At 45.1% G+C, this 24,430-nt stretch overlaps 2 protein-coding genes across 7 annotated transcripts in view; one reads left to right on the top strand and one right to left on the bottom strand.

Annotated features, from left to right (window-relative positions):
* LOC147023324 (aryl hydrocarbon receptor-like) overlaps positions 1 to 6,792 on the top strand; it is a 63,595-nt gene extending 56,803 nt beyond the window's left edge. The window contains exons 10-11 of the mRNA XM_085888589.1: positions 1,240 to 1,381; positions 4,232 to 6,792. Of these exons, the coding sequence (XP_085744715.1) occupies positions 1,240 to 1,381; positions 4,232 to 5,081 (992 nt within the window). The 3' untranslated portion in view covers positions 5,082 to 6,792. The remainder of the gene's footprint in view (positions 1 to 1,239; positions 1,382 to 4,231) is intronic.
* A 1,165-nt stretch (positions 6,793 to 7,957) lies between these two features.
* MIS12 (MIS12 kinetochore complex component) lies at positions 7,958 to 24,070 on the bottom strand. Of its 6 annotated transcripts, none has more exons than XM_085888584.1 (4): positions 23,893 to 24,070; positions 12,687 to 12,902; positions 9,174 to 9,370; positions 7,958 to 8,881 (listed from the first exon to the last, which is right to left on the bottom strand). In XM_085888584.1, the coding sequence occupies exons 2-4, from the start codon at positions 12,888 to 12,890 to the stop codon at positions 8,647 to 8,649; spliced, it is 636 nt and encodes a 211-aa protein (XP_085744710.1). In that variant the 5' UTR covers positions 12,891 to 12,902; positions 23,893 to 24,070; the 3' UTR covers positions 7,958 to 8,646. The 6 variants fall into 6 exon arrangements, with proteins under 6 accessions (XP_085744710.1, XP_085744711.1, XP_085744714.1 ...); XM_085888585.1 differs by having other exon boundaries at positions 23,883 to 24,030; XM_085888588.1 differs by having other exon boundaries at positions 23,873 to 24,025.
* Between the last annotated feature and the right edge of the window lie 360 nt (positions 24,071 to 24,430).

Below are 24,430 nucleotides of genomic sequence, written 5' to 3'. Positions count from 1 at the left end.
CCGTGGGGGTCACATCAAGAGTTGGTGTGAGGTTGATGTGTGTTTCTCACCCAAGAACCACCTTCCCCCACCCCCCCCCGAAAAGAAAAATACTACAAAAAATACAAAAAAAAACAACCAAAAAAACATTTTGTATTTTCTTTTTTATATAAATTGGTGTCTGGTGTTGATGTGGCGCAGGCATGATGGGCCAAATGGCCTCCTCCTGCATCCAATTTCCTTGTGATTGTTACATGTTATCTGGTGTTGCCTGGTTGTGCACTTGTTTTTGTTTCTGTGGCACGGACATGGCTGGTTTCGTGTCCGGGTTGGATGTGATGAGGTGTGGGTTGTGTGATTGTTGGAGTTCCCGTTGGGTGTTGCACACATGTGGATGTGGTGTTAGGGATCTCTTGTACAGTACTGTTTGTTGCTCACCAAATCCATCTGTTTCCACCATTTGTATCAGAGGTGTGTATTGTGTTGGAAAATCCATAGTCTCTCCAGTTAGACCACCTTTTCAGCTCTTCACATGCCATGCTTCCAGTATCAACCTGTGTTGTTTGGTGGATGTCGTGTCTGGAAGACAGGCCCATCAAAGTCAAATTTGTGGCCAGATTGCCATTGCACATCAATTGTGGCCAGGCAGCCAAAGCACGTCATTGCCTGCAAATCTGAACAGGCCTGTAGTTCAAGCTCGTAAATCCGATCGTTATCCTCAAATCCGGAAGACTCTTCACTGGATTCCAGTGCCACAAGCACTGATTTCAAAACATTGTTGATAATTTTTAAAGGTAAAAGTAAACTTTCTCCTGCCTTTATTTCCCATTGACTCACACCTTACACACCTGCAAGAATACTGTGGTCTAACAGTAAGAATATTTCCTGGCAACCCTTCACACAAGGATGAAGACTTTTGTTGATTGTGCATTCTGCTGATATACACCTGAACATTGTAATATGTTGCCTGATGAGATTCACACAGTCCCCTGAATTACAATTTTTAAAAATTCTCTTGAAATCTCACCTCTTTGCACTGGCTTCTTGTTCATTTTATTTTTCTTGTTTTTAAAAAATCTTATCTTTTACAGTCGTTTTGTGAATTTTGCTATTACGTTTTCTTGCACTGTAAAGCATTTTCAGGTTTTATTCGTAAATGAAAACCTCCATGTAAGAAACCAATTTGATTGATTGAAAAGCCTCAAACACAGAGGGGCAAACAAGCATTCTCTCTCCCTTTCTTCCCACCTTTTTTTTTAGTGATCAAAACAGGAGAAAGTGGTTGGACTATTTTCCGACTGTTGCACAAGAACCAGCATTGGGTCTGGGTCAGGGCCACAGCACGTCTCGTCTACAAAAACGGCCAAGCAGATTGTATCATTGCCACACAGCAACTACTCACGTAAGTCTTCGTGCAGCGGTGATATTCAACCACGTTAAGGCCGCAACAGTCATGACGCAGCTTGCCAGTGTAAATAAACAAAGCAAAATGTCATGCTTTTCGTTCATGGTCACAACTTTTCACTGTTGCAGTTGATCTCAACCAACACCAAGACAAGAACAATGCTCTTCGAAAGGCTTATTTATAATGAACTAGCAAATACAACCCATCGCTACGCTAATGGGGATATTAATGGAGGTGAGAGAGAGAGATAGAGATAGAGATAGAGATAGAGATAGAGATATGAGGAGGGGGGGGGGGGAATTCCAGCAGATGTAACATCTAGTTAAACGCCACACACATTGATGAATCACCATACCTGTGAAACATCGGGATGACAGTTTTTAGCTGGATCGGGATTTATGAGTGATTGCCGAACCGTCTTGTTAAACACACACCTTCCGGAGACACAAATTGGACAAATGAACACTTTTTTTGAGGTGGCGGAACTGCTGCTAAATTCAATTCTGGAGCTTGAATATTGTAATTCGGCTTCATTTCAGAGATTCTCGAGGTTATGGCATGTGTGGAAATGAAATAAAGCTACGAATGCTGGCGTCTCTGGGCGTTTATAAGCATTGCAATGTACTCAGCGATTCATAGCTCTGATAAACAGGCATTTGATAATGTGAGGAAAGTAAAAAAACAGAACCGTCGTTAAGAAATTGCTGCGGCCTGTTCCAAGTCAAGGCATGGATGAGCAGGCCAAAAAAACATGGTGAATTACGACCCCAGCAAGATAACCCAGGATGCGCCTTAAGACCCCATGGAGAGCAAGGTGGCCGAGGATGCGCCTGATAAAGGATATAATTAAATAAGGCCGTTAATTATCTTGAAAAGGGTGTTTTAATTAACCCAAACACCCAATTTTCACTCTTGCACTTCTTTTACGATGCTTGCAAATTTCAGGCTGCAATCTCAGCCTCTTGCAGTTTCAGGCTGCAAATTATTGGTGCAGGTACATGCTTACAAAATTGTGAATTCAGCAAAATGAATCTTCCCCCCATCCCCCTCATTTTCCAAGCATTCAGGTTATTCTTAATTTGTACGCAACACATGGCTGTGGGTAGCATCATTTGCTGGGGAGACAGTTGTGCCACAGATGCAGTGCCCCATATAGGGGGAAAGCAATAATTTGGAATTTAGCTGTGTGCTGGTGATAGCTTTCATGAAGGACACCGTTAGATCTTTAACGTCCATCAACTAATTCTGGCAGATGGAACAGCCAGATTAACAGGAAGCCAAGGGGCTTCAATTTGCTGATGGAAATACTGAGAGATGAGGGAGAGAGAGAGAAGGAGGGGGGGGAAGGGAGGTGGAGAAGGAGAGGGGGAGAGAATGGGAAGGCGGCGTGAGGGGAGGGAATGGGAAGGCAGCACGAGGGGAGGGAATGGGAAGGCAGCATGAGGGGAGGAAAAGGGAAGGCAGCATGAGGGGAATGAATCGGAAGGCAGCACGAGGGGAGGAAATGGGAAGGTAGCACGAGGAGAGGGAATGGGAAGGCAGCATGAGGGGAATAGAAGGCAGCGTGAGAGTAATAGAAGGCAGCGTGAGGGGAATAGAAGGCAGCGTGAGGGGAATGGAAGGCAGTTTAAGGGAAAGGGAAGGAAGTGAGGGTGGGGAGGGGAAGGGAAGGCAGTGTAATGTGGAGGGAAGGCAGCGTACCAGGGCATTGCCGGGGCGATAAAACGCCCCCAAGCACCAACGTTTTCTTTTTAATCGCTGTGTTCTATGTAAAACCGGGTGGGAGCATTTAAAGATTAAAACCTATGTTATCTACCTGGCAAAGGCTTGCCTGCATTCCTCCAACCCATACGCATTCCTCCAACCCATACGCATTCCTCCAACCTCCCCACATGTGGGCACGTACAAACCCCACCATGTCCATGCTGTCTACGTACCTTTGTTTTCAGCCACTGCCGACTTAATACATTGCAGCAACTATTAGTATATATTGTAAGTCATGTTGTCATGTTTTGTCATATATGAATATTTTGTCATGAAAGTAGATCGCACAAAACAGTAAATGGAAAACTGCGTCCATAATTGCCAAAAAAAACGAATCCCTGTCGACTGCGTCGTCGTGACTTGCAAAAGCAGATTAGAGAGCACGGTGTTGCGCCAAATTAAGTTCTACTTTCCTCACATTCCTTCATCTTTTCTTCACTAAATATAATCGTCTGAACAGTAGAAAGAATTAAGCTTAATGCTTTGCTTAAATAAATACATTTGGTTATAAAAATCGCTAATTTGCTAAAATTTTCAGATTTCACTCCAGATTGCAACACTTATTTAGTCCACCAGATCCGATTCTCAAATCAGATAAAATACTGTGTTTCAATTATATACTCTAATTAGTCTGTGAGAGTAGATCATGTTTCAAAATGAAGGCTTGTTTGAATAGGCCAAACAAAATGGCAAATTAAGACCCCTGCAATCTGACAGAGGGCTGACCAAGGCTGAGCCTTGATTAAGGATAATTAAATAAGGGCATTAATTATCTTCAAAAGGGGTGTTTAAATTCACCCAAACACCCAATTTTCACTCATGCACTACCATGGAGCTTTCTTTGTATGCATACAAAGCTTCAGGCTGCTAGGTTTCATGGTTTTGGAGTTATGGAGGAGATACACACTGACATTTATTAGTGTAGATTAAGTATGCAAACTGTTGCAATTTTGACCTACAGAAAATCGGTTTCAAGGCATGTATTTTTTCAGAGATGGTGACTGGTCGTAGTTCATTTAAATCAAAACAAAATGCACATTGTATTTTGTCTTTGACTGAAGGTGTGCGTATTTATGTATTTAGGAATTCCGAAGGGGAGCAGCACCTTGCTGAGCGGACAAGCTCATTCAACAATGATGCCAGGCCAGACGTTTTGTATGACACTTCGATACGGCTGCATCGTTTATCCAAGCCAAATCTCCATGACACAAATGGAGGGTTTCATGCCAGCCACCCCGAAGCTCATGCAAATCAAAACAGGGGCATATTTGCATGCTATGAAGAAATGAATGCTCCAATCGGCTACCAAAAAGAGACACTTAAATATGAAGGATATGGCAAAGAGGAATGTGGATTTTTGGGTAGTGAAGGCATCCATGAGATGTTGTGGCAATACGACCTGAGTCAAGAAGACATCGAGTGCACCTGGAAGGATTTGGACAACACTAGTGCAGTTGGAAGGAGAGATGCAATCAATTCATGTTGTCCCATGACCGAGCAAGTTTCAACGGGACCTCCTTGCCTGATGGAAGCTCTTTTAGTAGAAACAGGAAGAATCAACTGCACTGTTGAAGGCCATATGGACTTAAACAATGCATTACGAAGATGCTTACACAGTGGCTTCAGGCACTACCCTTCTTGTAAAGCCAGAGCCACTGTAGAATGGTATGGCAATGGCCCTCAAGGTTCGCTTACGACTTCCTACGAACTCGAGGAGAGATTTGTTTCTGACCAAATCAAGGTGCATGGAACATTTCCTGGGGTCATGTTGTCCAGCTCACACTCAGACATGTCATGGCAACATCACACTCACCACAGTTTGGACCATTTAATCCAAACACTACCAGGAGATAACATTGCAAGGGTCAAGTCAGAAAATCTGGAGTGTGGCACATTCAACCAGAATTTATGTAAAACAATTTTTAAAACATAATTTGGTATGAGAGGATGATCCCTCAATGTGTCAAACTTAACATGCAAAAAAAAAAACACTTGTGGTGTATTGGCAGCGGAGCACTGTATCTGAGCACATTGTGCTTGATATTGTGATACAGATGGCCACCCCATTTGTACTCAGGTTGGAGATGGTAAGGAGACCATGATAGATTTTGAAAATAGTAGGCCATTGTGGTTGGCCTGCATGATGAGCAAATTGTTCTGTGTAGCTACAGTACAGAAATGTTGGGCCAAATGGTCTCCTTGTCTAACTTTCCTTGTATATTAAGATGAAAAAGCGAGAGAATCCCCAAAAAAGATTTGTACAATAGTTGCTTGTTTTAAAAAGTTGTCTATATTGTTGCAGATCTAGTATGGGGGTAAAATGGGGGATAGATTAGAAGTTATTTCATAGTCTGTCGAAATGTGTGGTCTTCTTCTTCTGTAACGGCTACAATTATTCCCACGTTCTTGTGGGTTTGGCCAAGGGTAGCTTGGCCGGTATTTCACGAACCGGCTGGCCTGGCTTGACGTTCGACTAAGGTTATGGCAAGGATTGGGAATTTGGCCATGGTGCTGGTGATAGTTCATCCACTTCTCATGAAGGATGCCTTTAATGGTGGGATCTTTAACGCATCAGGAACATGCCCATATATGGACATCTATTGAGCTCAAGGCCATCAGATGGGCTGGTAGGCATGCACATAGATCACCATGTCCTGGGTGTGGAATTTTCCTGGCTTGGTAGCCAATGGGCACATTCTAAAGACAGTCCTATGGTCCCTGTAAGACGTTATGAAAGCCACACCACCTGAGTGGTTGGTAGTTATTGGTTCCTGCCCACTGATTCATGGTTCCTGCTTGTTGCTTCATGGTTTGTGGTCCCTGCCTGGGCCTTCGTAGTTCTGTGGAGCATGGTGGTTGATAATTTGGCTTCATTGGAGAGCTGGTGCACTGTAAACATGGCTGGGGAAGCACACAAGGCATGGTGAGGACTTCCTCCACGCCTGTCCGTATGCACCCAAACAAAGACCCACACCGCATGTGACAATTGCAGCACAGGACAGGTTTGTCTCTTGTCCTTTCTGTCCCATATTTCCCAGAATGAAAGAGATATGGCATCTTTGTTCAGACCATCGTGGTTCCGGTGGAATAGTTTGTAATTTATTTATTTTCATTCGTTTGTGTTTGTTATTGCCACAATGTGGCCTTGCTCTCCCCCCTCCTCCCTTTTTTATTTTAAATAGTCTCTTTTCAATCAAACATTGTGTGGTTGTGGTGTGAGAGCTCTAAAGCATTTCATGCAATGGCTTATTCATTCTCAAGCCTAGAATCAAGTTTGCGCGAAAGCACAACAAATACAGATCACGAAAAGGCTGGCTCGGCTACTGTTGTCGGCAGATTTGTTGCAGTCTTGTATTCTGAAACTCCAATTCGTACCACATTAACCCAGCGAAGGTGTAAATATTTTTGTCCCATCGCCATCGGGTGGGGTGACCATTGGTGAAGAGTCGTGACCGTTACAATATACAGTACAGTGCATTCAGAAAGTATTCACACCCCTTGACTTTTGTCACATTTTGTTGTGTTACAGCCTGAATTTAAAATGGATGAAATTTAAAATTTTTGTCACTGATTTACACAAAATACCCCATAATGACAAAATGAATGTTTTTGGAAATTTTTTACAAATTAATTAAAAATGAAAAGCTGAAATGTTTTGCGTCATAAGTATTCAACCCCCTGGGTCAATACTTTGTAGAAGTGTCTTGGGCAGTGATTACAGCCTCATGTCTTCGTGGTTATGTCTGTATCAGCTTTGCCCATATGGATTTGGGGATTTTCTCCCATTCTTCCTTGCTCAAGCTCTGTCAAGTTGTATGGTGAGTGTTGGTGAACAGCAATCTTCAAGTCTTTCCACAAATTCTCAATAGGATTCAAGTCTGGACTTTGGTTGGGCCAATCAAGGACTTTCACGTTCTTGTTCTGAAGCCATTTCAGTGTTGCTTTGGCTGTATGCTTGGGGTCATTGTCCTGTTGGAATGTAAATCTTCACCTCAGTCTCTGGTCTTTTGTACTCTGAAGCATTTGCCTGTATTTGGCTCCATTCATTTGTTCCCTCTGTCCTTACAAGTCTCCAAAATCCCTGCTGCTGAAAAGCATCCCACCATGCTTCACGGTAGGGATGGTGTTAGACGGGTGATGAACTGAGCTTAGTTTCTGCCAGACGTAGAACTTTGTATTCAGGCCAAAGAGTTCAATTTTCGTCTCGTTGGACCACAGAATCTTTTGCCTCAGGCTATCAGTCATTCACTTGCCTTCTTGCAAACTTCAGGTGTGCTGTCATGTGCCTTTTTCTCAGGAATGACCTGTCTGATCACTCTTCCACTGATCATTGGGTTATTGGTCACCTCCCTGACCAAGGTTCTACGTTCCCAGTTTGGTCGGACGGCCAGTTCCAGAAAGAGGATCTGGATTACAACCGATGGACCAATGACTTCAATGTGAGCGGACGTTCAAGATAATCGGCAACATCCCTTACAAATCCACGATTCGTGACCCGACAAAGCCTCCTGAATTCAATGTACCCTGGTCCACATTAAACAGGTTTTGCACATCCCATGCTTGGATGGCTCAGCATCTGCATAAATATAGAAAGCTCAGCATGCAACTGCGGGAACTCTGATTAAACGGTTGACCATATAATCAATCAATGCAAATTGTGGAAAATTCAGCAGGAGCATTGGAGCAACGACATCATTTGACTGTTAAACCTGGTCTTACATTTATGAGTTGCTATTCATGAAGACAGCAGAGGGGAACCCTGCCACCTTGTGGAACTTGATTAAAAAGAATACCAGCAAAATGGCACAGTTTTGACAAAGAGGATGCACTTTTTAATGCATTCAAGCAAATAAAGATGACAAAAGCATAAGCCGAGAGGACATACAGATAAACCCTCTGTACTAATCCAATGATGCAGGACAGGATCATCCAATTCTAGGTGCAATAATGTAGGTTGTTTGGAATTTAATCAGACCATGGGCATACATGGCCTACTTCATTGGTCCAAGGGGGGAAAAAATTCATTTGATCAAACACTGGTTCGTCAAAGCAGTTTGAAGCAACAATTCCGAAACAGGAATGTATTACAACAAACCCAAAATTAAATGTTTAATAAAAAGATGTTATCGCCAAAAGTTAAGAGGATATTGTACACATCTTTCACAAAGTTACTTTTTAGTATTTACAACATGCCCATGCAATGAAAATAACCAATAAACCATGTCTTTTTTTTTTTGCTGACATTTCCTGAACATCCCCAACGCATCTTAGGGTTACAAAGGACGGTTCAAAAACATCGCCATCGAGCATTGTGCTTAGAACAAAAGAAAACAGCAAAAACATATACACAGGAATAACAAGTAAGAACCAGAAACTGAACTCCTTTCAAAATATTATTCACAAAGATTTCAGCTTCCAGAATCCCTCTGATAATTGTGCTCTTCAAGGTGTTATCAGTCCATGAAGTGACAGTTGCCATTCTAAGAGATGGTGGTGAATCAACTCAGATACTTGTTTCTTATAGACAGGCCAATGGCCTCGGCTTGTTCCTGCCCCTGTTCTATCTGCGTGCAAAGTTGGTGGGCCTGTTCTAGGCAAGCAGAGAAGGTCAGACCTGGGTTTGAAAATTGACACTTTTGGAAACAGCTCATCAACTCGTCATCTCTTTGCAGAGCAGTCTTCATCAAATGTTCAATGCGACGCTGATCCTCTCGCTCAGCTTGCAACTTTGCCCTGTCATAAAGAACATTGCATGACATGCCTTACAAAAAAAAAGGAACTGGCTATTGGGAAAGAAGTCCATCTCGCAACTTGTTTATTAGTGTGTTGGTAATTCATCGCTTTGTAAATTTATTTTCAGGAGACATGGAAACCTCAGACTTGTGCAAAATTTGCCATCTACTTGTTACAGATACAGCACCTCACAAATTGACTTTTAAATAATCCCTGGAAGAAGAAAAAAAAATTCCTCAACTCCAGCATTTACATAAATAACACGATATGGTGGTGGTGATGTTTTACATACATTACGGTTGTCAGGTCCCGATATTGTTGACGTAGTTCGGCAATCTCAGCATCGAGGGCCTGCTCCACGATGGTTGGTGTTGTTGCAGGATTGTGAGCATGCACAGCATCTTCAGGCAGTAAGACCGTGGAAGGCACTGTTAGTACGTGCTTTAACAGGAAGAGCTCCAGGTGTGGAAAGATTGTATTGATCTTTTTCTTTCATTATAAAGGGAAGAAGTTTGGGAGAGGGAAGTTGGAAAACAGAAAGGAAGATGAATGGCAAAATAATGTCTACATATTATTATTATTATTATTATTATTATTATTATTATTATTATTATAATGTTTCATCACTAACAACTTTCATTTTTATGGAAGCAAATCATTGTGATGGATAGACCAAGAAACCAAAGTCATCGCTTTTTGTTGACAGTTTGTATCAAATTTCCGCTGCAGTTATCTGAGCTTGCATTTACATTATCTCCTTGTCCACAGTGGAATCAGCAGGCCCCACACCACACAGACGACAAGCTATGTCCGTTCCCAAAGGTTCATCTGACCATATGCTTGCTAAAGTGGACATCTCTCTGGCCATTATTAGAGAACCACCTCAGTGCCAACGAGTCTGGCATTTCACTCAAGATGACTGTCAGGGACTTCAAACAGCCAAACTTCAAGACTGGTCTCCATTTCTACTCTCTTTGACATCAACTCATCCTGGGAATTATTTCAAAGAAATTTGCTCTCTCATGCACAGATTTATCCCATCTCGTCTTCAGTTGTCATACCCTTCCTCCCACCCATGGTACAATGAAGCTTGTGACGAGGCAGTTGTCCGAAAACAACTTGCATTTGCCTCGTGGAAGGCAAATCTTACTGAAGGCAATGTCATTTCCTTCCACAAGCTCATAACAAGTGTGTGTCTACCCTCATGAGAGCCAGGAAACAACATATTTCTAATCTTAAGTCTGAACTCACAAACCTATCGCTCTCCTCCAAATCCTGGTGGCGTCTAATCAAATCTGTTTCTGGTGTATGTTCCCCCTCCATCCCCTCCCTTACCTCAAATGGCCACACTGCTGATACCGCACGTGAAAAAGCTGAATGCCTAAACTCGGTGTTTGCAGCTAAATCTTGTGTCCAAAACCCATCACTTTCTCTACCAACCTTACCCAGTCACACCCAACTGCCCCGGGACTCTGTGTCCTTTTCTCCTGATAAGATGGAGAGATTGCTGTCAAACCTCGACCCAGATTCTGCAACCGGTCCAGACGGCATCAGCCCACGTGTCCTCAAAGTCTGCTCTTCTGCTCTTGCTCCCCCTCTCTCTGTTATAATCACACTCTCATTTACTCAAGGTCATCATCTGCCATCTGCTTGGAAATCAGCAAGCATTACCGATCAGCATAAAAATCAGTGCAACAACAGATCCTTGCAACTACAGACCAATCAGTCTGCTCCCAATCATCAGCAAGGTTATGGAATCCATAGTCGCTTCCGGCATCAAATGCTTCTTCTTCAATGGTTTGATTTCCGATCATCAATTTGGATTCAGAGCAGGTTACTACCCCGGACATGCCGCTTCTGCTTTCCCAACAATGGATGGAGGTTCTCAATGTCAGATATGAGATCAGAGCCACCTCCACAGACATATCGCGTACCTTCGATACGGTCTGGCATCCTACCCTGCTCACCCAACTTTCTTCCTATGGTATCCAAGGCAATCTCCACTCATGGCTCACAGACTTCCTCTCCTGTCACAGTCACCATGTGGCTCTCAATGGCATTCTCTTATCTCCTTTTCCTGTCCAGGCTGGAGTTCAAAGCAGTGTTTTTGGCCGTGCTTTTTCTGGTTTTCATCAAAGATCTCTCCGACACTGGAAAAATCCTCTTTTATCTCTTTGCTGATGACTTCACCCTCTGCCGTACTGTCATCTCTCAGATTGGCAAAGAGCAGCCTCTTCATTCTCTGCAGATATGGATAACATCACAAGTTGGTCCAACACTTGGAACATGTCTTTCAATCTTGACAAACCTCACACTCTCACTTTGTCTCTCCATAAGGACCGTCTGGAATTCCCCCCCGCCCCCCATCTACTTTCTCAACAATCCTCTTGAAGTCCTTTCATTCAAGCTTTTCGTTCTCACGATCTCACATGATCTTTCCTGGGAAAGCCACATTTCCAAGCTGGCCTCCAAAGCCTTTCGCCAACTGGGAATCCTCCATTGTGAAAAGTCCTTCCTCGGCCCACCTGAGCTCCTGACCACTTACAAAGCTTTGTCCGCAGCCTGATGGAGTACTGCTCTCCCCTCTGGGCGGGTGCTCCTGCCCCACACCTTTCTTGGCTTCACGCTGTGGAAACAAAGGCATTTAGGATAATTGGTATCTTCCACAATGAAGCCAAGTCCTTGCGTCTCACCGTCTCAACACAGGCAGGTTGGTGGTGTTTGTCTTCTTCAGTCTCCTCTTGGCTCCTCCCCACTTTGTCTGTGATCTGTGCCCATATATTTCCACAGGGCACTCAGGGTCCACCTGCAACCCCCTTCTGGTGAAATTACCAAAATCAAAAATCACTTCTCACAATCACTCTTTCATTCCTCTTTTTGCCCACTTCTGGAACAAACTCCCACACTCTCTTCAATCCCACTCTTCCCTCCAGGTCTTCAAAACATCTGTTCACCACCATCTTATATTCCCCCAACTAAAATCTTGATCTTTCCTACCCCCGTTCATCAACTCCAAACCAACCTCCTTCAAATTCCCTGCTTTCCTTCCTGAAAGTCCCTGTAATGTCCATCTTGTGTACCCCATGTTCTCCACCCCATCCCTCTCCCTTCCACAGATCTCCTCATGTCTCTGTTCCCCACTGTTTTGTGCTTCCCTCTCGCACCTCTTGTTATACGTTGTGTGTGTTATCTCTTATATGAGCATCAAATATATACATATAATATAAACAATTCATTCATTGATGTAGACCGACCATTTGCTAAAAACTGCTGCTTCGACCAAATTCCCAATCAGGTTCCTGGTTTAGCATGCACATCTCCAACAAGAGGTATCTGATGAGCTCAGAGACTTTCTTGGATATCTTTTTAACGAGGTTAGAGTTTTTATAGCCCATGATTTCTCGGTGCCTCGTGACTAGAATGTACACAGCACGAAGCCGGATGGTGTAGGGCTCACGATTGGCCAATAGTTTCGTTTCTGGTTGCTCATTTTTGTGCAATGTATTCTCAAATTTATTTGTGTCCGTTAAATGATATTGCATTGGTTAAAATAGCAAACTACGACCAGCTTTCTCAAGTGCACACTCCACTTACCCACTTCCTCCAGCTTCTCAAAAGAAAAACCCCAACCAAGCAACTGGCACTGCAAATGTTTGCACTATTATGGCAACTATTGCTTACTACATCCACATCCACATCCACAACAGCTATTTGGAACAACAGAAAAACTCATTTCTCCAAAATGATAAAAAACCAGCGGCAAGAGAACCATATTGGAACAATAATGCTGAAAAGATCACCATACCTGCATTTGCTGAAGCAGCCTCTCTGTGCCAGTCCGCACCTCAGACTTAGTCACTCCAGGAGGAAGGTGGGCAAACAAAAACTGCTCACATGCCTGGAGGTTTCCAAAGAGGAATTCTTGCAGGATGTTGGCCAAACCATCCATGACCAGATGGGGTGTGAAGTCGAAGAACTGAGCTTCATAGAGCATCAACCGTAATCCCATTGCAGGGAATTTCTACCATCCACGGAAAACACAACAGCACCTGATATTTAAAGATATACAATTTTCTTGGCAGCATAATAACTGTAACCTCCATTCAGAAAATTCAACAAAATACTCACAATAGCAAAGTATTTTGGAATATTTCAAGACTTAATTAATAGACATTTGGGAACAAAATGAAAAACAGACCACCTCCACAAAATAGAATACGTTATTTGAACCAAAAGGACACTGTAATTGATGTATTATACAACACAGGGGGTCCCTGCTACAAGTCTACCCGCTATCCGTCGTTGAGCATACAAGTCCATAAGTTACTTCGGAACATTTTCAATATACATTGAACAATTCCCTGCACAAACGTCCACTGGATGGAAGACCAGTTATCAGGTGTTACACCCCACAGCACACTGTCCTCTCCCTTTCACTGATTCTCATGCTGTGCATTGTTGGACTTAATGCTGCCACGTACTGTACAGTACTGTATTATATATATTTTTAATCTTTGTGTATTTTATCACAGTAATCGTTGAACAATGAGTGTTAAATGAAGTGGGTGAACCTAAAACACCCCCCCCCACCTCCCACTGCAAAACCATCACACTCCTCTCCCACTGCAAAAGCCTCACACACACCCCCCTCCCACTGCAAACCCACACAATCCCATCCTCCCACTGCAAACCCTCACATCCCCCCTCCCCCTGCAAACCCTCACACCCCTCCTCCCACTGCAAAACCCTCACACCTCCTCTCCCACTGAAAAATCCTCACACCCCCACCACCCACTACAAACCCTCACAACCCCATCCTCCCACTGCAAACCCTCAAACCTACCCCATCCCAATGCAAAACCCAACCTCCCCCCCCCCCCAAAAGCACTGCACGAGTTGAAACATTATCCCACAAAAAGACACAAAAGTATTAAATGAAATAAAATTAACAGCATCCTTAAGCTTCTGCTTATCAAAACAATGAAAACTTGAGTATTTATTTTTGGAAAAGAATGCTCGATCAAACCTGACACATTAAAAATAATAAAAAAAAAAAAGTTAAAAACCTTGTCAATTACTTTGAAGAAAGAATCCCTCACTAGTATTAAATCCAAATTTGTAGATAAAGTTGAAAAATCAAAAACTTCAACTGACTTGATATTGATGCATCAAATCCTATCCACGAACTCTAAAGAAGAATTAATGCTCCAACAAAGTGTTAATAGCAGAATTCTTCTCAATTGCTAAACAATATTTCCTGAACTGTTCCCAAACAACTTGCAAGCCCGAGTTAACGATAACCGATAACTGTTTGGTAGAACACTGTCTGGCACCCGCTATCAACCTGTACTTGTACGCAGGGTCGGATTTATGTGTTGCGGGGCCCTGAGCCCTCGAAGTACGCGGGGCCCTCTCGGGGCCGCAGCCATTTTTACTTTATATTTGCTTATAAAAGTATTCATATATAAATGCACCAACCTAGGCTGGGCAAAAGAAAAAAAACCACAGTTTATGTGTAAAAACATGTATTTCAGAAACTACGAGTAACAAAAGTTTATATACAAGAAACACCACGATGGATGAAAACAACGGAACAGAGAAAATAATCGCAAAACCAAAACGTGATGGTATCATCTCAAATCTCAATGTAGAAAGTTTTTTTTTTGTCGTTTTTGCAGATATGATTGCATTATTGCACCCTTTGGGGTAATTGCTACAATATATTTGCGAGATGTTAAAAACCTACAGAATCTTTTAAGTTCTTCCTGGCTTTGATTCGCGCAAAGTCCTCGATTGTTTCGCGTGTGCTTACTCTCCTGAATAGTTCGTGGTCAGCACTCAGTATGGCCAGCGATGCCAAACGATCTTGGCCGATCGTACTACGCAGATAGTTCTTGATCCTTTTCAATTTTGAGAATGATCGTTTTCCCGTACAGTTCGTGACAAACATTGACAGGAATACCCGCAAAGCTATCTCCACGTTGGCGAACGCTGCCACCATATGGTAGTTGTGGATTGTGGAAAACATAGTAGTTTCAGACAATTTTTCCGAGTCTTCTGTCTGCATCGTCTTGAGAAATGCCTGGAAATGTACAATTTCCTAAACCAGAGAAGGTTCCAGGTCGTTCGGGTAACTCTTGACCAGGTCTGCAGCGGAGTCGTGGAGCTTATCCGTCTGCATGGTCGTTATTTCTGAAAAGAATGAGAAACGTTGACGGAGTGTTCCATAGGCCTTGAGGCGATCTCCTAGTGATGTTGTTAGCTGATCAATGATGGGTATGTAGGATGTGGTCCTGAATCTCTCTCTGGGCAGTAACTGGATGTCATCGGCGCTGTCTACTTCATCATGATGTCGCTTCCTCCTTCGAACACGTCGCCTATAGTCTTCGTACTCACTGTGACCACATTTATCAATAGCAATATGTTCAAAGTCGTCGAACCGTTCGCATAGGTCCTGTACGAACTCTGTCAGTGATTCGAGTAGTTTCACTGCCGTGTTAAAATCGAGCCCCGGCTTCTGTAACTGCTGACTTGTCGCGTTGAACCTCTTTAGAATTTCCTGCCATGTTACTAGCAGAATCACCGTCTCAAGTTTTTCCAATTCCTTCAGAATAGCAGATGCCTCATTTTTGGCCTCTGTGTTTAGATGTTCATCCATTGCAAGATCGTCAAGTACCGTGATATTTTGCTGGAATCCATTGGCCAGTGTTTCAATAGCATCTGCACGGGCCGACCACCATGTATCTGACAAGCACTTGACGGCTGGCATGTGTTTCAGTGCATCGGGATGTTTGCGCCAACGATAGGTTGACTTCACGAGATAAACATACAGCCGTTGAACGATACCAAACAGAGTCACAGCAGCCATGCAGCACTCAGCAGCACACGTCCCGATGAGGTTGAGAGAATGAGCCATGCAAGGAACAAACTCGTTGAATTCGCAACGACCTTTTAGGTGCGCCTGGATGCCGCGGTATTTTCCAGACATGTTTCTGGCGTTGTCGTACGATTGACCGCGACAGTCAGAGATCGGAATTTTGTTCGTTTGGAGAAAATCAAGAACTACGTCTGCGATCTCCTTTCCGGTATGATTCAGTAAGGGCACGAATGTCAAGAAACGCTCTACTGGCCCCTCTGGCAACACGTAGCGGATGGTTAGACATAGCTGGTTAGTGTGCGACACGTCCGGAGTGGAGTCCACCGGTATGGAGTAATATTTGGCCCTCCGAACTTCTGCTACAATGGCACTCAGAACTTTTCTACCCAACACATTGTTAGTTCATTACATACTGTCGATGAGAGGTAGTTTACGTTACCGCTCCCTTTGTTGGCATGTTTCTGGAGATGTGCCGCAAGGAAAGTGTCGTACTTGCTCAGAAGCTCCATCACTCCCAGGTAATTTCTGTTATGTACCGAACCGATCACCTCGTCGTCACCTCGGATGGGCAGGCCACGTTCACATAGAAACATGAGGACATCCGCGCACCGTCGTAGCACTTCGTGCCAGTAGTGCTGTTCTGACTCATACTGACGAACTAGTCCAGCGTTAACGCGGCCTTGCAATGATTTTCTGCTGGCCAGGCTCGACATTGCCTGTTTATGCTGATCTGAATTACTGTGTCCTCCTATCGACTCCCAAGCGTGTTTCCAATCTTGGAACCCGGATGTAAACCGACTTTTAGTGTCTGACATCAGACGGCAAATAAAACAGAACAGACGGCCGGTCTCTTCAGAATAGCACAGCCAACTGGGATCGATTTCTTCTCCAGATAACGTGTTTTCCACTGAACAAATTTTTTGTACAAAGACGAGTTTTATTTCCATCACGGACAGCGGAGTTCTTGTAGTCACTGTCTACATTACGACATTGTGCACTACCCTTCTCGATCCAGTAGTTTCGGAACTTCTCTGGTAGCTGGTCTGGCCAAAGGCCAATGTCTTTTTCATAATCTTCAGCCGTTTCGCTGTCTACTTCTGAACCATATTCTGAAGCAGAATCGTTTGAGTTTTTATCACCGCTAGCATCAGCAGCACTGAAACAAGGAGCAGGGCCAACAGCAGATAATGCTGACGTAGTCGTAGCTATGTTTCCCTTCGCGTTGTTATCCTGTTCATTGTATAACCCGACTGTGGCTGTTGTACTCTTAAGCCAACTTGTAATTTTGGGTAGCTTGTTCCGTTCGCTTTCGGCTGCTATGCTTTCCTTCCGCTTGGCCGCACCAGACTGGTATTTTCTTCCTCGATCACGTTCACGTTTCGCCATGGCTCAACCAGGTCCACACAAAGGCAGTTCCTACAATAGAAAGCAATATTTCAGCAGTTGACACCTAACACACCTTAATAATAATAATCGAGATATATTAACGTGGATTGATAAGAAGCCTTGGGCTTGTCGAGTATCTCTCCATGGCTCAGATTATTAATGCGAGGTGTGTCTCTCTGGTGGAGGAAACCGGAGAACCCGGAGGTAACCACCGTGTCTCGGCCATGGCACATGATTTACATATGCCACCGGTAGGATTCGAACCCACATAGAGGTGACCAGCCAGCAACCTCACCACTCTGCCACCGAGACACACCTTATAAATATAATAAAATATTATCCGGTGTGTAAACTTGAATTACACAATTATAGTATAACCACCCCAGCAGTACGCCTGCGCAGTACACAGCAAACATAGATTCAGGGCAGGCATGTAATTTTGCAAAAATGAAATCGAGACGGAACCGCAAATGAAATGAAACCACAAAAAATGAAAATGAAAGCTTGCTGGGATTGGGAAAGCCCTCACTTTTTTCGTGTGACCTATTTCTGTGGTAGACCTTAAGATTGCGCTCTTATGATCAGTGGAAAGGAAAAAAAGTAAGTTCAAAGATGTAAAATAAATGATAAACATAACCAGACAGATGCCAAATTAACAGGGATATTGAGTATTTGTTTCGTGATTCACTGACCATTTACACAAACGAAATAGATTTTTTTTCACAAACAAACAAAAGGGGGGAAATAGCAGAATTTCTTGTAATCTTTGCGTTTGCGCGGGGCCCCTGGGAGGCGCGGGGCCCCGGGCCGTGGCCCTGCGGACCCTTCCCTAAATCTGGCCCTGCTTGTACACCTTCTTCTGAAGCTTAGGCATCCAGAAAAGTCGAGGAATACAAAGATTTACCTCTTTACATTTAATACTGAAATTATTAACAAAAACTTCCTGATGTACAGTGATTATATCTTCGAGTGACTTATGACAAGGAACAGATGTGCTGTTTCCTATATAATAGTGAAAGTAACCATATCAATGCCTTACTCTCATAATAAAAACCTCTACATAAAACTCTTTACAAACCACAGCAAAATTATTAGCAGCCTTATCCACTGAAGCCATTATGTAGCCACTGGAGGCATGGAGATCTCGAATGTCTTTACGAACACTCGGCTTGTTCAACACTGGTTTAGACCGATCCAGTGAAAGCAAGCCCCGACAACTGTAGACGTTAATCCTGTTATCCAGGACTTCCACAACTCTGTTAAACCATGTACTAAAACTGTTTACAGATAACATAAACTTGGTGCACATTCTGTTAACAAAATTAGAGACACAATCCACAATTGAAGACCTGATGCAGCTCTAAGGTTGAGTTACTGGTTCCCTATATTTATCTCATGCCTAATTTTCACTATTAGTAATTATATTCAAATCCCCAGAAACTACATGTCCACAAGGACCATATAAAAAGGGGAAGACAAACATGCACAGTCAGTTTATAAAATGTCCTTTACGACATCTATACTAAGAGTTTTAAGAAATTTACCATAATTGAATTAAGGATTGTCCTCTGGTCTCAATGAAAGTGGAATAAACCTTCAATGGGGTTCACTCCCAAACTTTATCTGGTGATAAACTCTCTACACCTGTATCCATAAAAATTAGAATGAAGCTGAAGCCTATCTACCTGGTTGCTGGAAAAAAAAAAAATCACAAACTAAGAACTCATGGATCCTATCAACTTTGGGAGTAGACTTCTTCACCAGACCCCCTGCTACAAAGGTCTTTGATTAAAAACGAGCACATGTCATATGTCATATGAACCTGAGCTCAGACTCGTCCCTGACACTGCACTGATGAACCTCTGAAAGTTTGAGAGATCCGTTTATCCATCTCTGAGAAAATGGTGACACAGACAGACATATCCGTTCTCTTGTTCGTTTGTCTCTGAATTGAATCGGCTCTCCTTAACCTCATCACCACAGCCTTCTTTACTTAAGGCCCTGTCACACGTTGATGATTTAGCCAGCGTATGCCGACGTATGAAAAATTTGTCTAAAACGCTGGCACACGTCGAATACGTATGGGTAAGTTTTGTATACGTTAAGAGCACGCTGGCATACGTCGTAGTACGCCGAGCTGTTAGACAAATTTTCCATGCTTGAAATTTTTTGACGTATGCCAGCGTATGACTCATACGTTCCGCATACGCTGGCCATAAGTTGTAGGCATGTTACGCGATCGTTGACACACGTCACTTATAAGTTACTCACAAGTCGAAACACGTCGAGGTAATGTTTAGCATACCCGAAACTTATTTCTAACCTATGAGTAACATGTTGTAGGCACGTTATGCGATTGTTGATACACGTTGACACACGTTACTTGTAAGTTACTCACAAGTCGAAACACGTCGAGGTAATGGTTAGCGTCAGTGTTCCAGACTCTGTTTTTTTTTTATTTTTTTTTCGGTATGACAGTGATGTTGACACTTCGATTTCTAGTGCGATTATGATTTAATATAATTAATAGGCTGCCGCTCAACGATTTAAATCATAACCGCACTAGAAACCGGTGTCAATATTGTAGTGTCGTGGTAAAGATGCTTAGCAGGCAGACACGAGCGGGGGAACAGTCGAGCCGGGCTGTGTTGTACAAGCGCGAGCGCGGGCGTACTTTGCCCGCGGCTCTCCTTTATTACGTACTCAGTACCCTCACAAGCCGTGGCGACTACGGCATCACTACAACGCCTCAGGCGGCGCGCACTCCTTATATCCCTGGCAGACACGATGCTCACGACGACCACTCCCCCCATCATCATGCCCTGCCCAGCAGGCCCGCAGGCTATACCACACTCCTCCCTCCTAAAACCATGATTATTAAATGATCACCATCATAATAAGCATAAGTAGCACGAAATATCACGGTATCAAGCAGACAAGGTACAAAAAAGAAGCAGCATAGTATAAAAGCACACCACATCATATAATGTGTCGATGCGAGCGAGTGGAGCTGCAACGGCCAGGTTCCGAAGACGGAGGTGCACAAAGCACCCACCAAACTCTGACCGCGTTACCGATATGAAGCAGCAAGGCGAGAAGCACAGCAGCACTACGCAGCAAAAACGCCCCCAGGCGGCTCACGCTTACATGGCCTTTGGCGAGGTTGCGGCGACCTCCCGAGCAAACCTCCCCCGGCACCATCAAACGCCTCCGGCCCACAAGGCGGCACATCTCCCCCAGCCAGACCTGAAGCAGATAAACATTCCGAGGCCGGAAGCTCGCTGTCTGGAAGCAGTGGGGCCAGCGCCAGCCCCGAATGACCTTGGATGGGGGCGCTGAACAGCGCCGCTGACTGGATGCAACCAATGCCCCACAACAACCCACGCACCACAATCAGTTGAGATGCCAACGCCCGCCTAAGCGGCCTTGCGCAAACAGAGAGAGCTGCGCCCCCGGCACGTCTGACCTTGCCGAAACCAGAGGTGGGGGTAACGCCGACCAGCGCACCAGCCCTGGCTCCGAGTGGACCTCCGAGACCCACACGGCAGTTAGACGGTAGCAACTCCATTCAAACCACACTTCAACCATAGGCTCGTCATAAATCAATAAGAACATCATTTGAACCATTGCAAACTCATTTTTCCGTACAGCGCGTTCTTTCGACAAAATCCCTGCACATGACGAAGCAACCACCCGTGGCCTGGGGAAACTGGAGGCTAATAAAACCTCTTTATTCGCCACCACCGCTCCCAAAGCCTCCAAATCACATTGATCATACTGCAAAACCTATCGATTGATCTCCGCCAAACCTATTCCCACACATGAACTGTCGGCATTTATTTCCACAACGTTAAACCGCATCACTCGAGCAATGAAAAACAAATATGCAATGAACAGCAACCCATAACCCACATCACGAGTCCGTCTCTTGGTTGTTGACTCGATGTTGTGACTCGCGACTTCCTTTAACGCCACGGGCTCACCGCAACCCGTTGAAGCTGCCCGAACAACACAGGCGCACCTCGCACCATGAACGCAGCCGACGCGCGAGAGCTCATCGCGAGAGCTGGCACGGCTCCCGCTGCTTCCGCACCGCACATCACCGTTGCAGGCAGCAACGAACGGCCGCTCCCGTTGCATCGACGCGGCTCCCGCCGCCAGAACCTCGCCCTCGGGTCTCGACGAAAACATCGAAGAGAGCACCGGCACACCTGGAGGTACGAACTGGAGATCCAGCCCGAGGTGCGCCAGCCAGTCCCGACCCAAAAGGACGGCCCCCTCCCCTCGCACCACAAACACCGTGAGTAGGGCGCTTCGACCCCGGTAGAGCACCGAGACGTCGGGCGCTGCAAGCGGCGCAATCGCTTCGCCGGTGTACGTGCGCGATGCGAGGGCAGCACGGGTGGACTCAACCCGACACCCGATCAGTGTCCCGCTCACTCCGACCTCCCCTGGCATCGGCCCTGTCACTATCGGACCAACTGAAACCAGGCTCAACATGGGCAGCATCAGTGCCCCGGTCACCTCAACCTCCCCTGCCACTGATCTCACCACCTCCGTACCAACGGAAGGCAGGTTTAACATCGGCAGTATCTCCCGTTCCGGGTCGCTGGGATCTCTGTGCCCAGGCCGCAAAACTCGATCCGGGGCGTTACCGTGTACGCCATGCACCGAACACCGCACCGGCAGTAGGTCTCGACCCGGGACGGAAGGATCGCTTCGCACACCGCCATCAATGACTGTCATGATGGGCGATGACTCTCGGCACACACACCGTAGACGCCCCCGAGTGCTCAGACCGCCGTCCGAGTGATCGTATTGCAAAAGCCGTCCACGACCCGCGCCGCAGACCTTCCGCGCGGCCGTACGCGCCTGGCACATCGCGCTGACCTCCGGACCATCTGCTGCGCACCGACCATCGAGACCCCGGACATTCTTCAGAGCTTGCGCGACGTCCAACGCCGCGTTCGAGCCGAACCGCGTGTCCTCGTTCTTTAGCCGTGGCTTTGCAGAAATCATTCCCCCGATTTGTCGTGCCTCAATAAAACGAACACTGAGCGCGGCCGTTGCCCACTCGACGTGGCCGAAGTCGACTCCGACGAAGGCGGGCACGCGTTCGTGCGCCGTGCCCCGACTTCCTGTCATGCCTGAGCTGGCCGCGCTGGCGAGCCTCCTGGCTCCGGAGCCTGTGCGTGCGGCGAGCGAACCTGCGACACGCTCTTCGCGATGCGTACTCCTCCGGAACCTCGAACCGCGCGAGGTGCGCTGAGTTACTCGCCGCCACTCCGAACCCAGCCATCACCCTGCACATGCCGATCCGAAGATCCTCGTCAGCCAACTGTAGTGTAGTGGTAAAGATGCTTAGCAGGCAGACACGAGCGGGGGAACAGTCGAGTCGGGCTGTGTTGTACAAGCGTGAGCGCGGGCGTACTTTGCCCGCGGCTCTCCTTTATTACGTACTCAGTACCCTCACAAGCCGTGGCGACTACGGCATCACTACAACGCCTCAGGCGGCGCGCACTCCTTATATCCCTGGCAGACACGATGCTCACGACGACCACTCCCCCCATCATCATGCCCTGCCCAGCAGGCCCGCAGGCTATACCACAAATATCACCGTCATACCGAGGTTAAAAAAAACAAAAACAAAAACAAAAAAACCAGGGAGGCTGGAACACTGATGCTAACCATTACCTCGACGTGTTTCGACTTATGAGTAACGTACAAGTAACGTGTGTCGACATGTGTCAACGATCGCGTAACGTGCCTACAACTTATGGCCAGCGTATGCGGAACGTGAGTCACACGCTGGCATACGTCGAAAAATTTTCAACATGCTAAATATTTGTCGACGTACTACGACATATGCCAGCGTGCTCTTAACGTATACAAAACTTACCCATAACGTATTCGACGTGTGCCAGAGTATTCAGCAAATTTTTCATACGTCGGCATACGCTGGCTAAAACATCAAGGTGTGACAGCGGCTTGACACCTCGATGTCTAGTGCGGTTATGATTTGAATCGTGGACCCTCAGCCTATGAATAGCCTACGCCATGTGATCGTCGGCGATACGCTGCCGCGCACTATGCATAAGTTAGACTATCGTTGGGCATAGGTTGTGAACGCCGACAACACGCTCAGCATTCGTTGATATAAGTTATCTATATGTTATCGAAACGTTCTGTGTACGTTACTAACACGTTATGCATACGTCCGACTCATTATGAATACGTCCAAAACTGGAAAAAAAACATCAATAGTTCAGCGTACGCCAGCGTTTTACATACATTTTGATACCTTGTCATACGCTGGCTAAAACGTCAAGGTGTGACAGGGCCTTTACTCTGGAAAGTTGATGTCAGCCGTCAATTTTGAAAGTCTAACTCTTTACCTTCGGTACTCCAAGTCTCCACTAACTTACAACTTTCCACTGACTAGCACTCGTCGCTAGTAATCGTAAAGGACAACATCCGATCACTTCAATTAAAAAAAAAGAAGACCAACATGAAGTAAACTTAAGAGGATTGTACTCACGAAATCGAACGTTCCCGCCATTTAAATTTAACGGGCGGCGACAAACCACAGTAAGTAACAAACACAAAACGTCTAAACACGTCAAATAACAACCATTCCCGCGCTTTCTATCTGCCTTGAAACTAGGAACGTCATTCAAACGTACAATGATGAACTAACGAACCTTCAACGTCAGATTACGTTCACGTACAATTACGTACAATTACGTACAATTTCGTCCCTTCAACGACAGATTTGGAATGCCAGCATCACCGAACGTCGAACAAGCATCGCCGAAAACAATTCGACTGTCATAATTGATGAAGCAAAAATCACAAAGGGAACAAACAGTAAACAGAAAATTATCCAAAATAAGTGTTAAGATCGACAATGATAATGGGTTAAGTGGAAATGGTGTTCCAGCCTAATTTACAATTTATTTAATTTTTGGTAATTGTTCCTTACTTGGTGAAAAAAGTATTATATTCTTCATGTTATTAGCAAATAGTGTGTTCAGCGTTTTGTTTGGAGATGTGAAGGTGACATAATTGGCCTGCCTAATGGGGCGGTGTAAACGGTGGCATTATCATCTTACCTAATGGGGCGGTGTAAACGGTGGCATCATCTTACCTCATGGGGCGGTGTAAACGGTGGCATTATCATCTTACCTAATGGGGCGGTGTAAACGGTGGCATCATCTTACCTCATGGGGCGGTGTAAACGGTGGCATCATCTTACCTCATGGGGCGGTGTAAACGGTGGCATTATC

The sequence above is a fragment of the Eptatretus burgeri genome, chromosome 7, assembly GCF_056783735.1.
Source record: "Eptatretus burgeri isolate ZD-2024b chromosome 7, Ebu_testis_v1, whole genome shotgun sequence".
Taxonomy (NCBI): Eukaryota; Metazoa; Chordata; class Myxini; order Myxiniformes; family Myxinidae; genus Eptatretus; species Eptatretus burgeri.
This window is presented reverse-complemented; position numbering and strand designations above follow the sequence as displayed.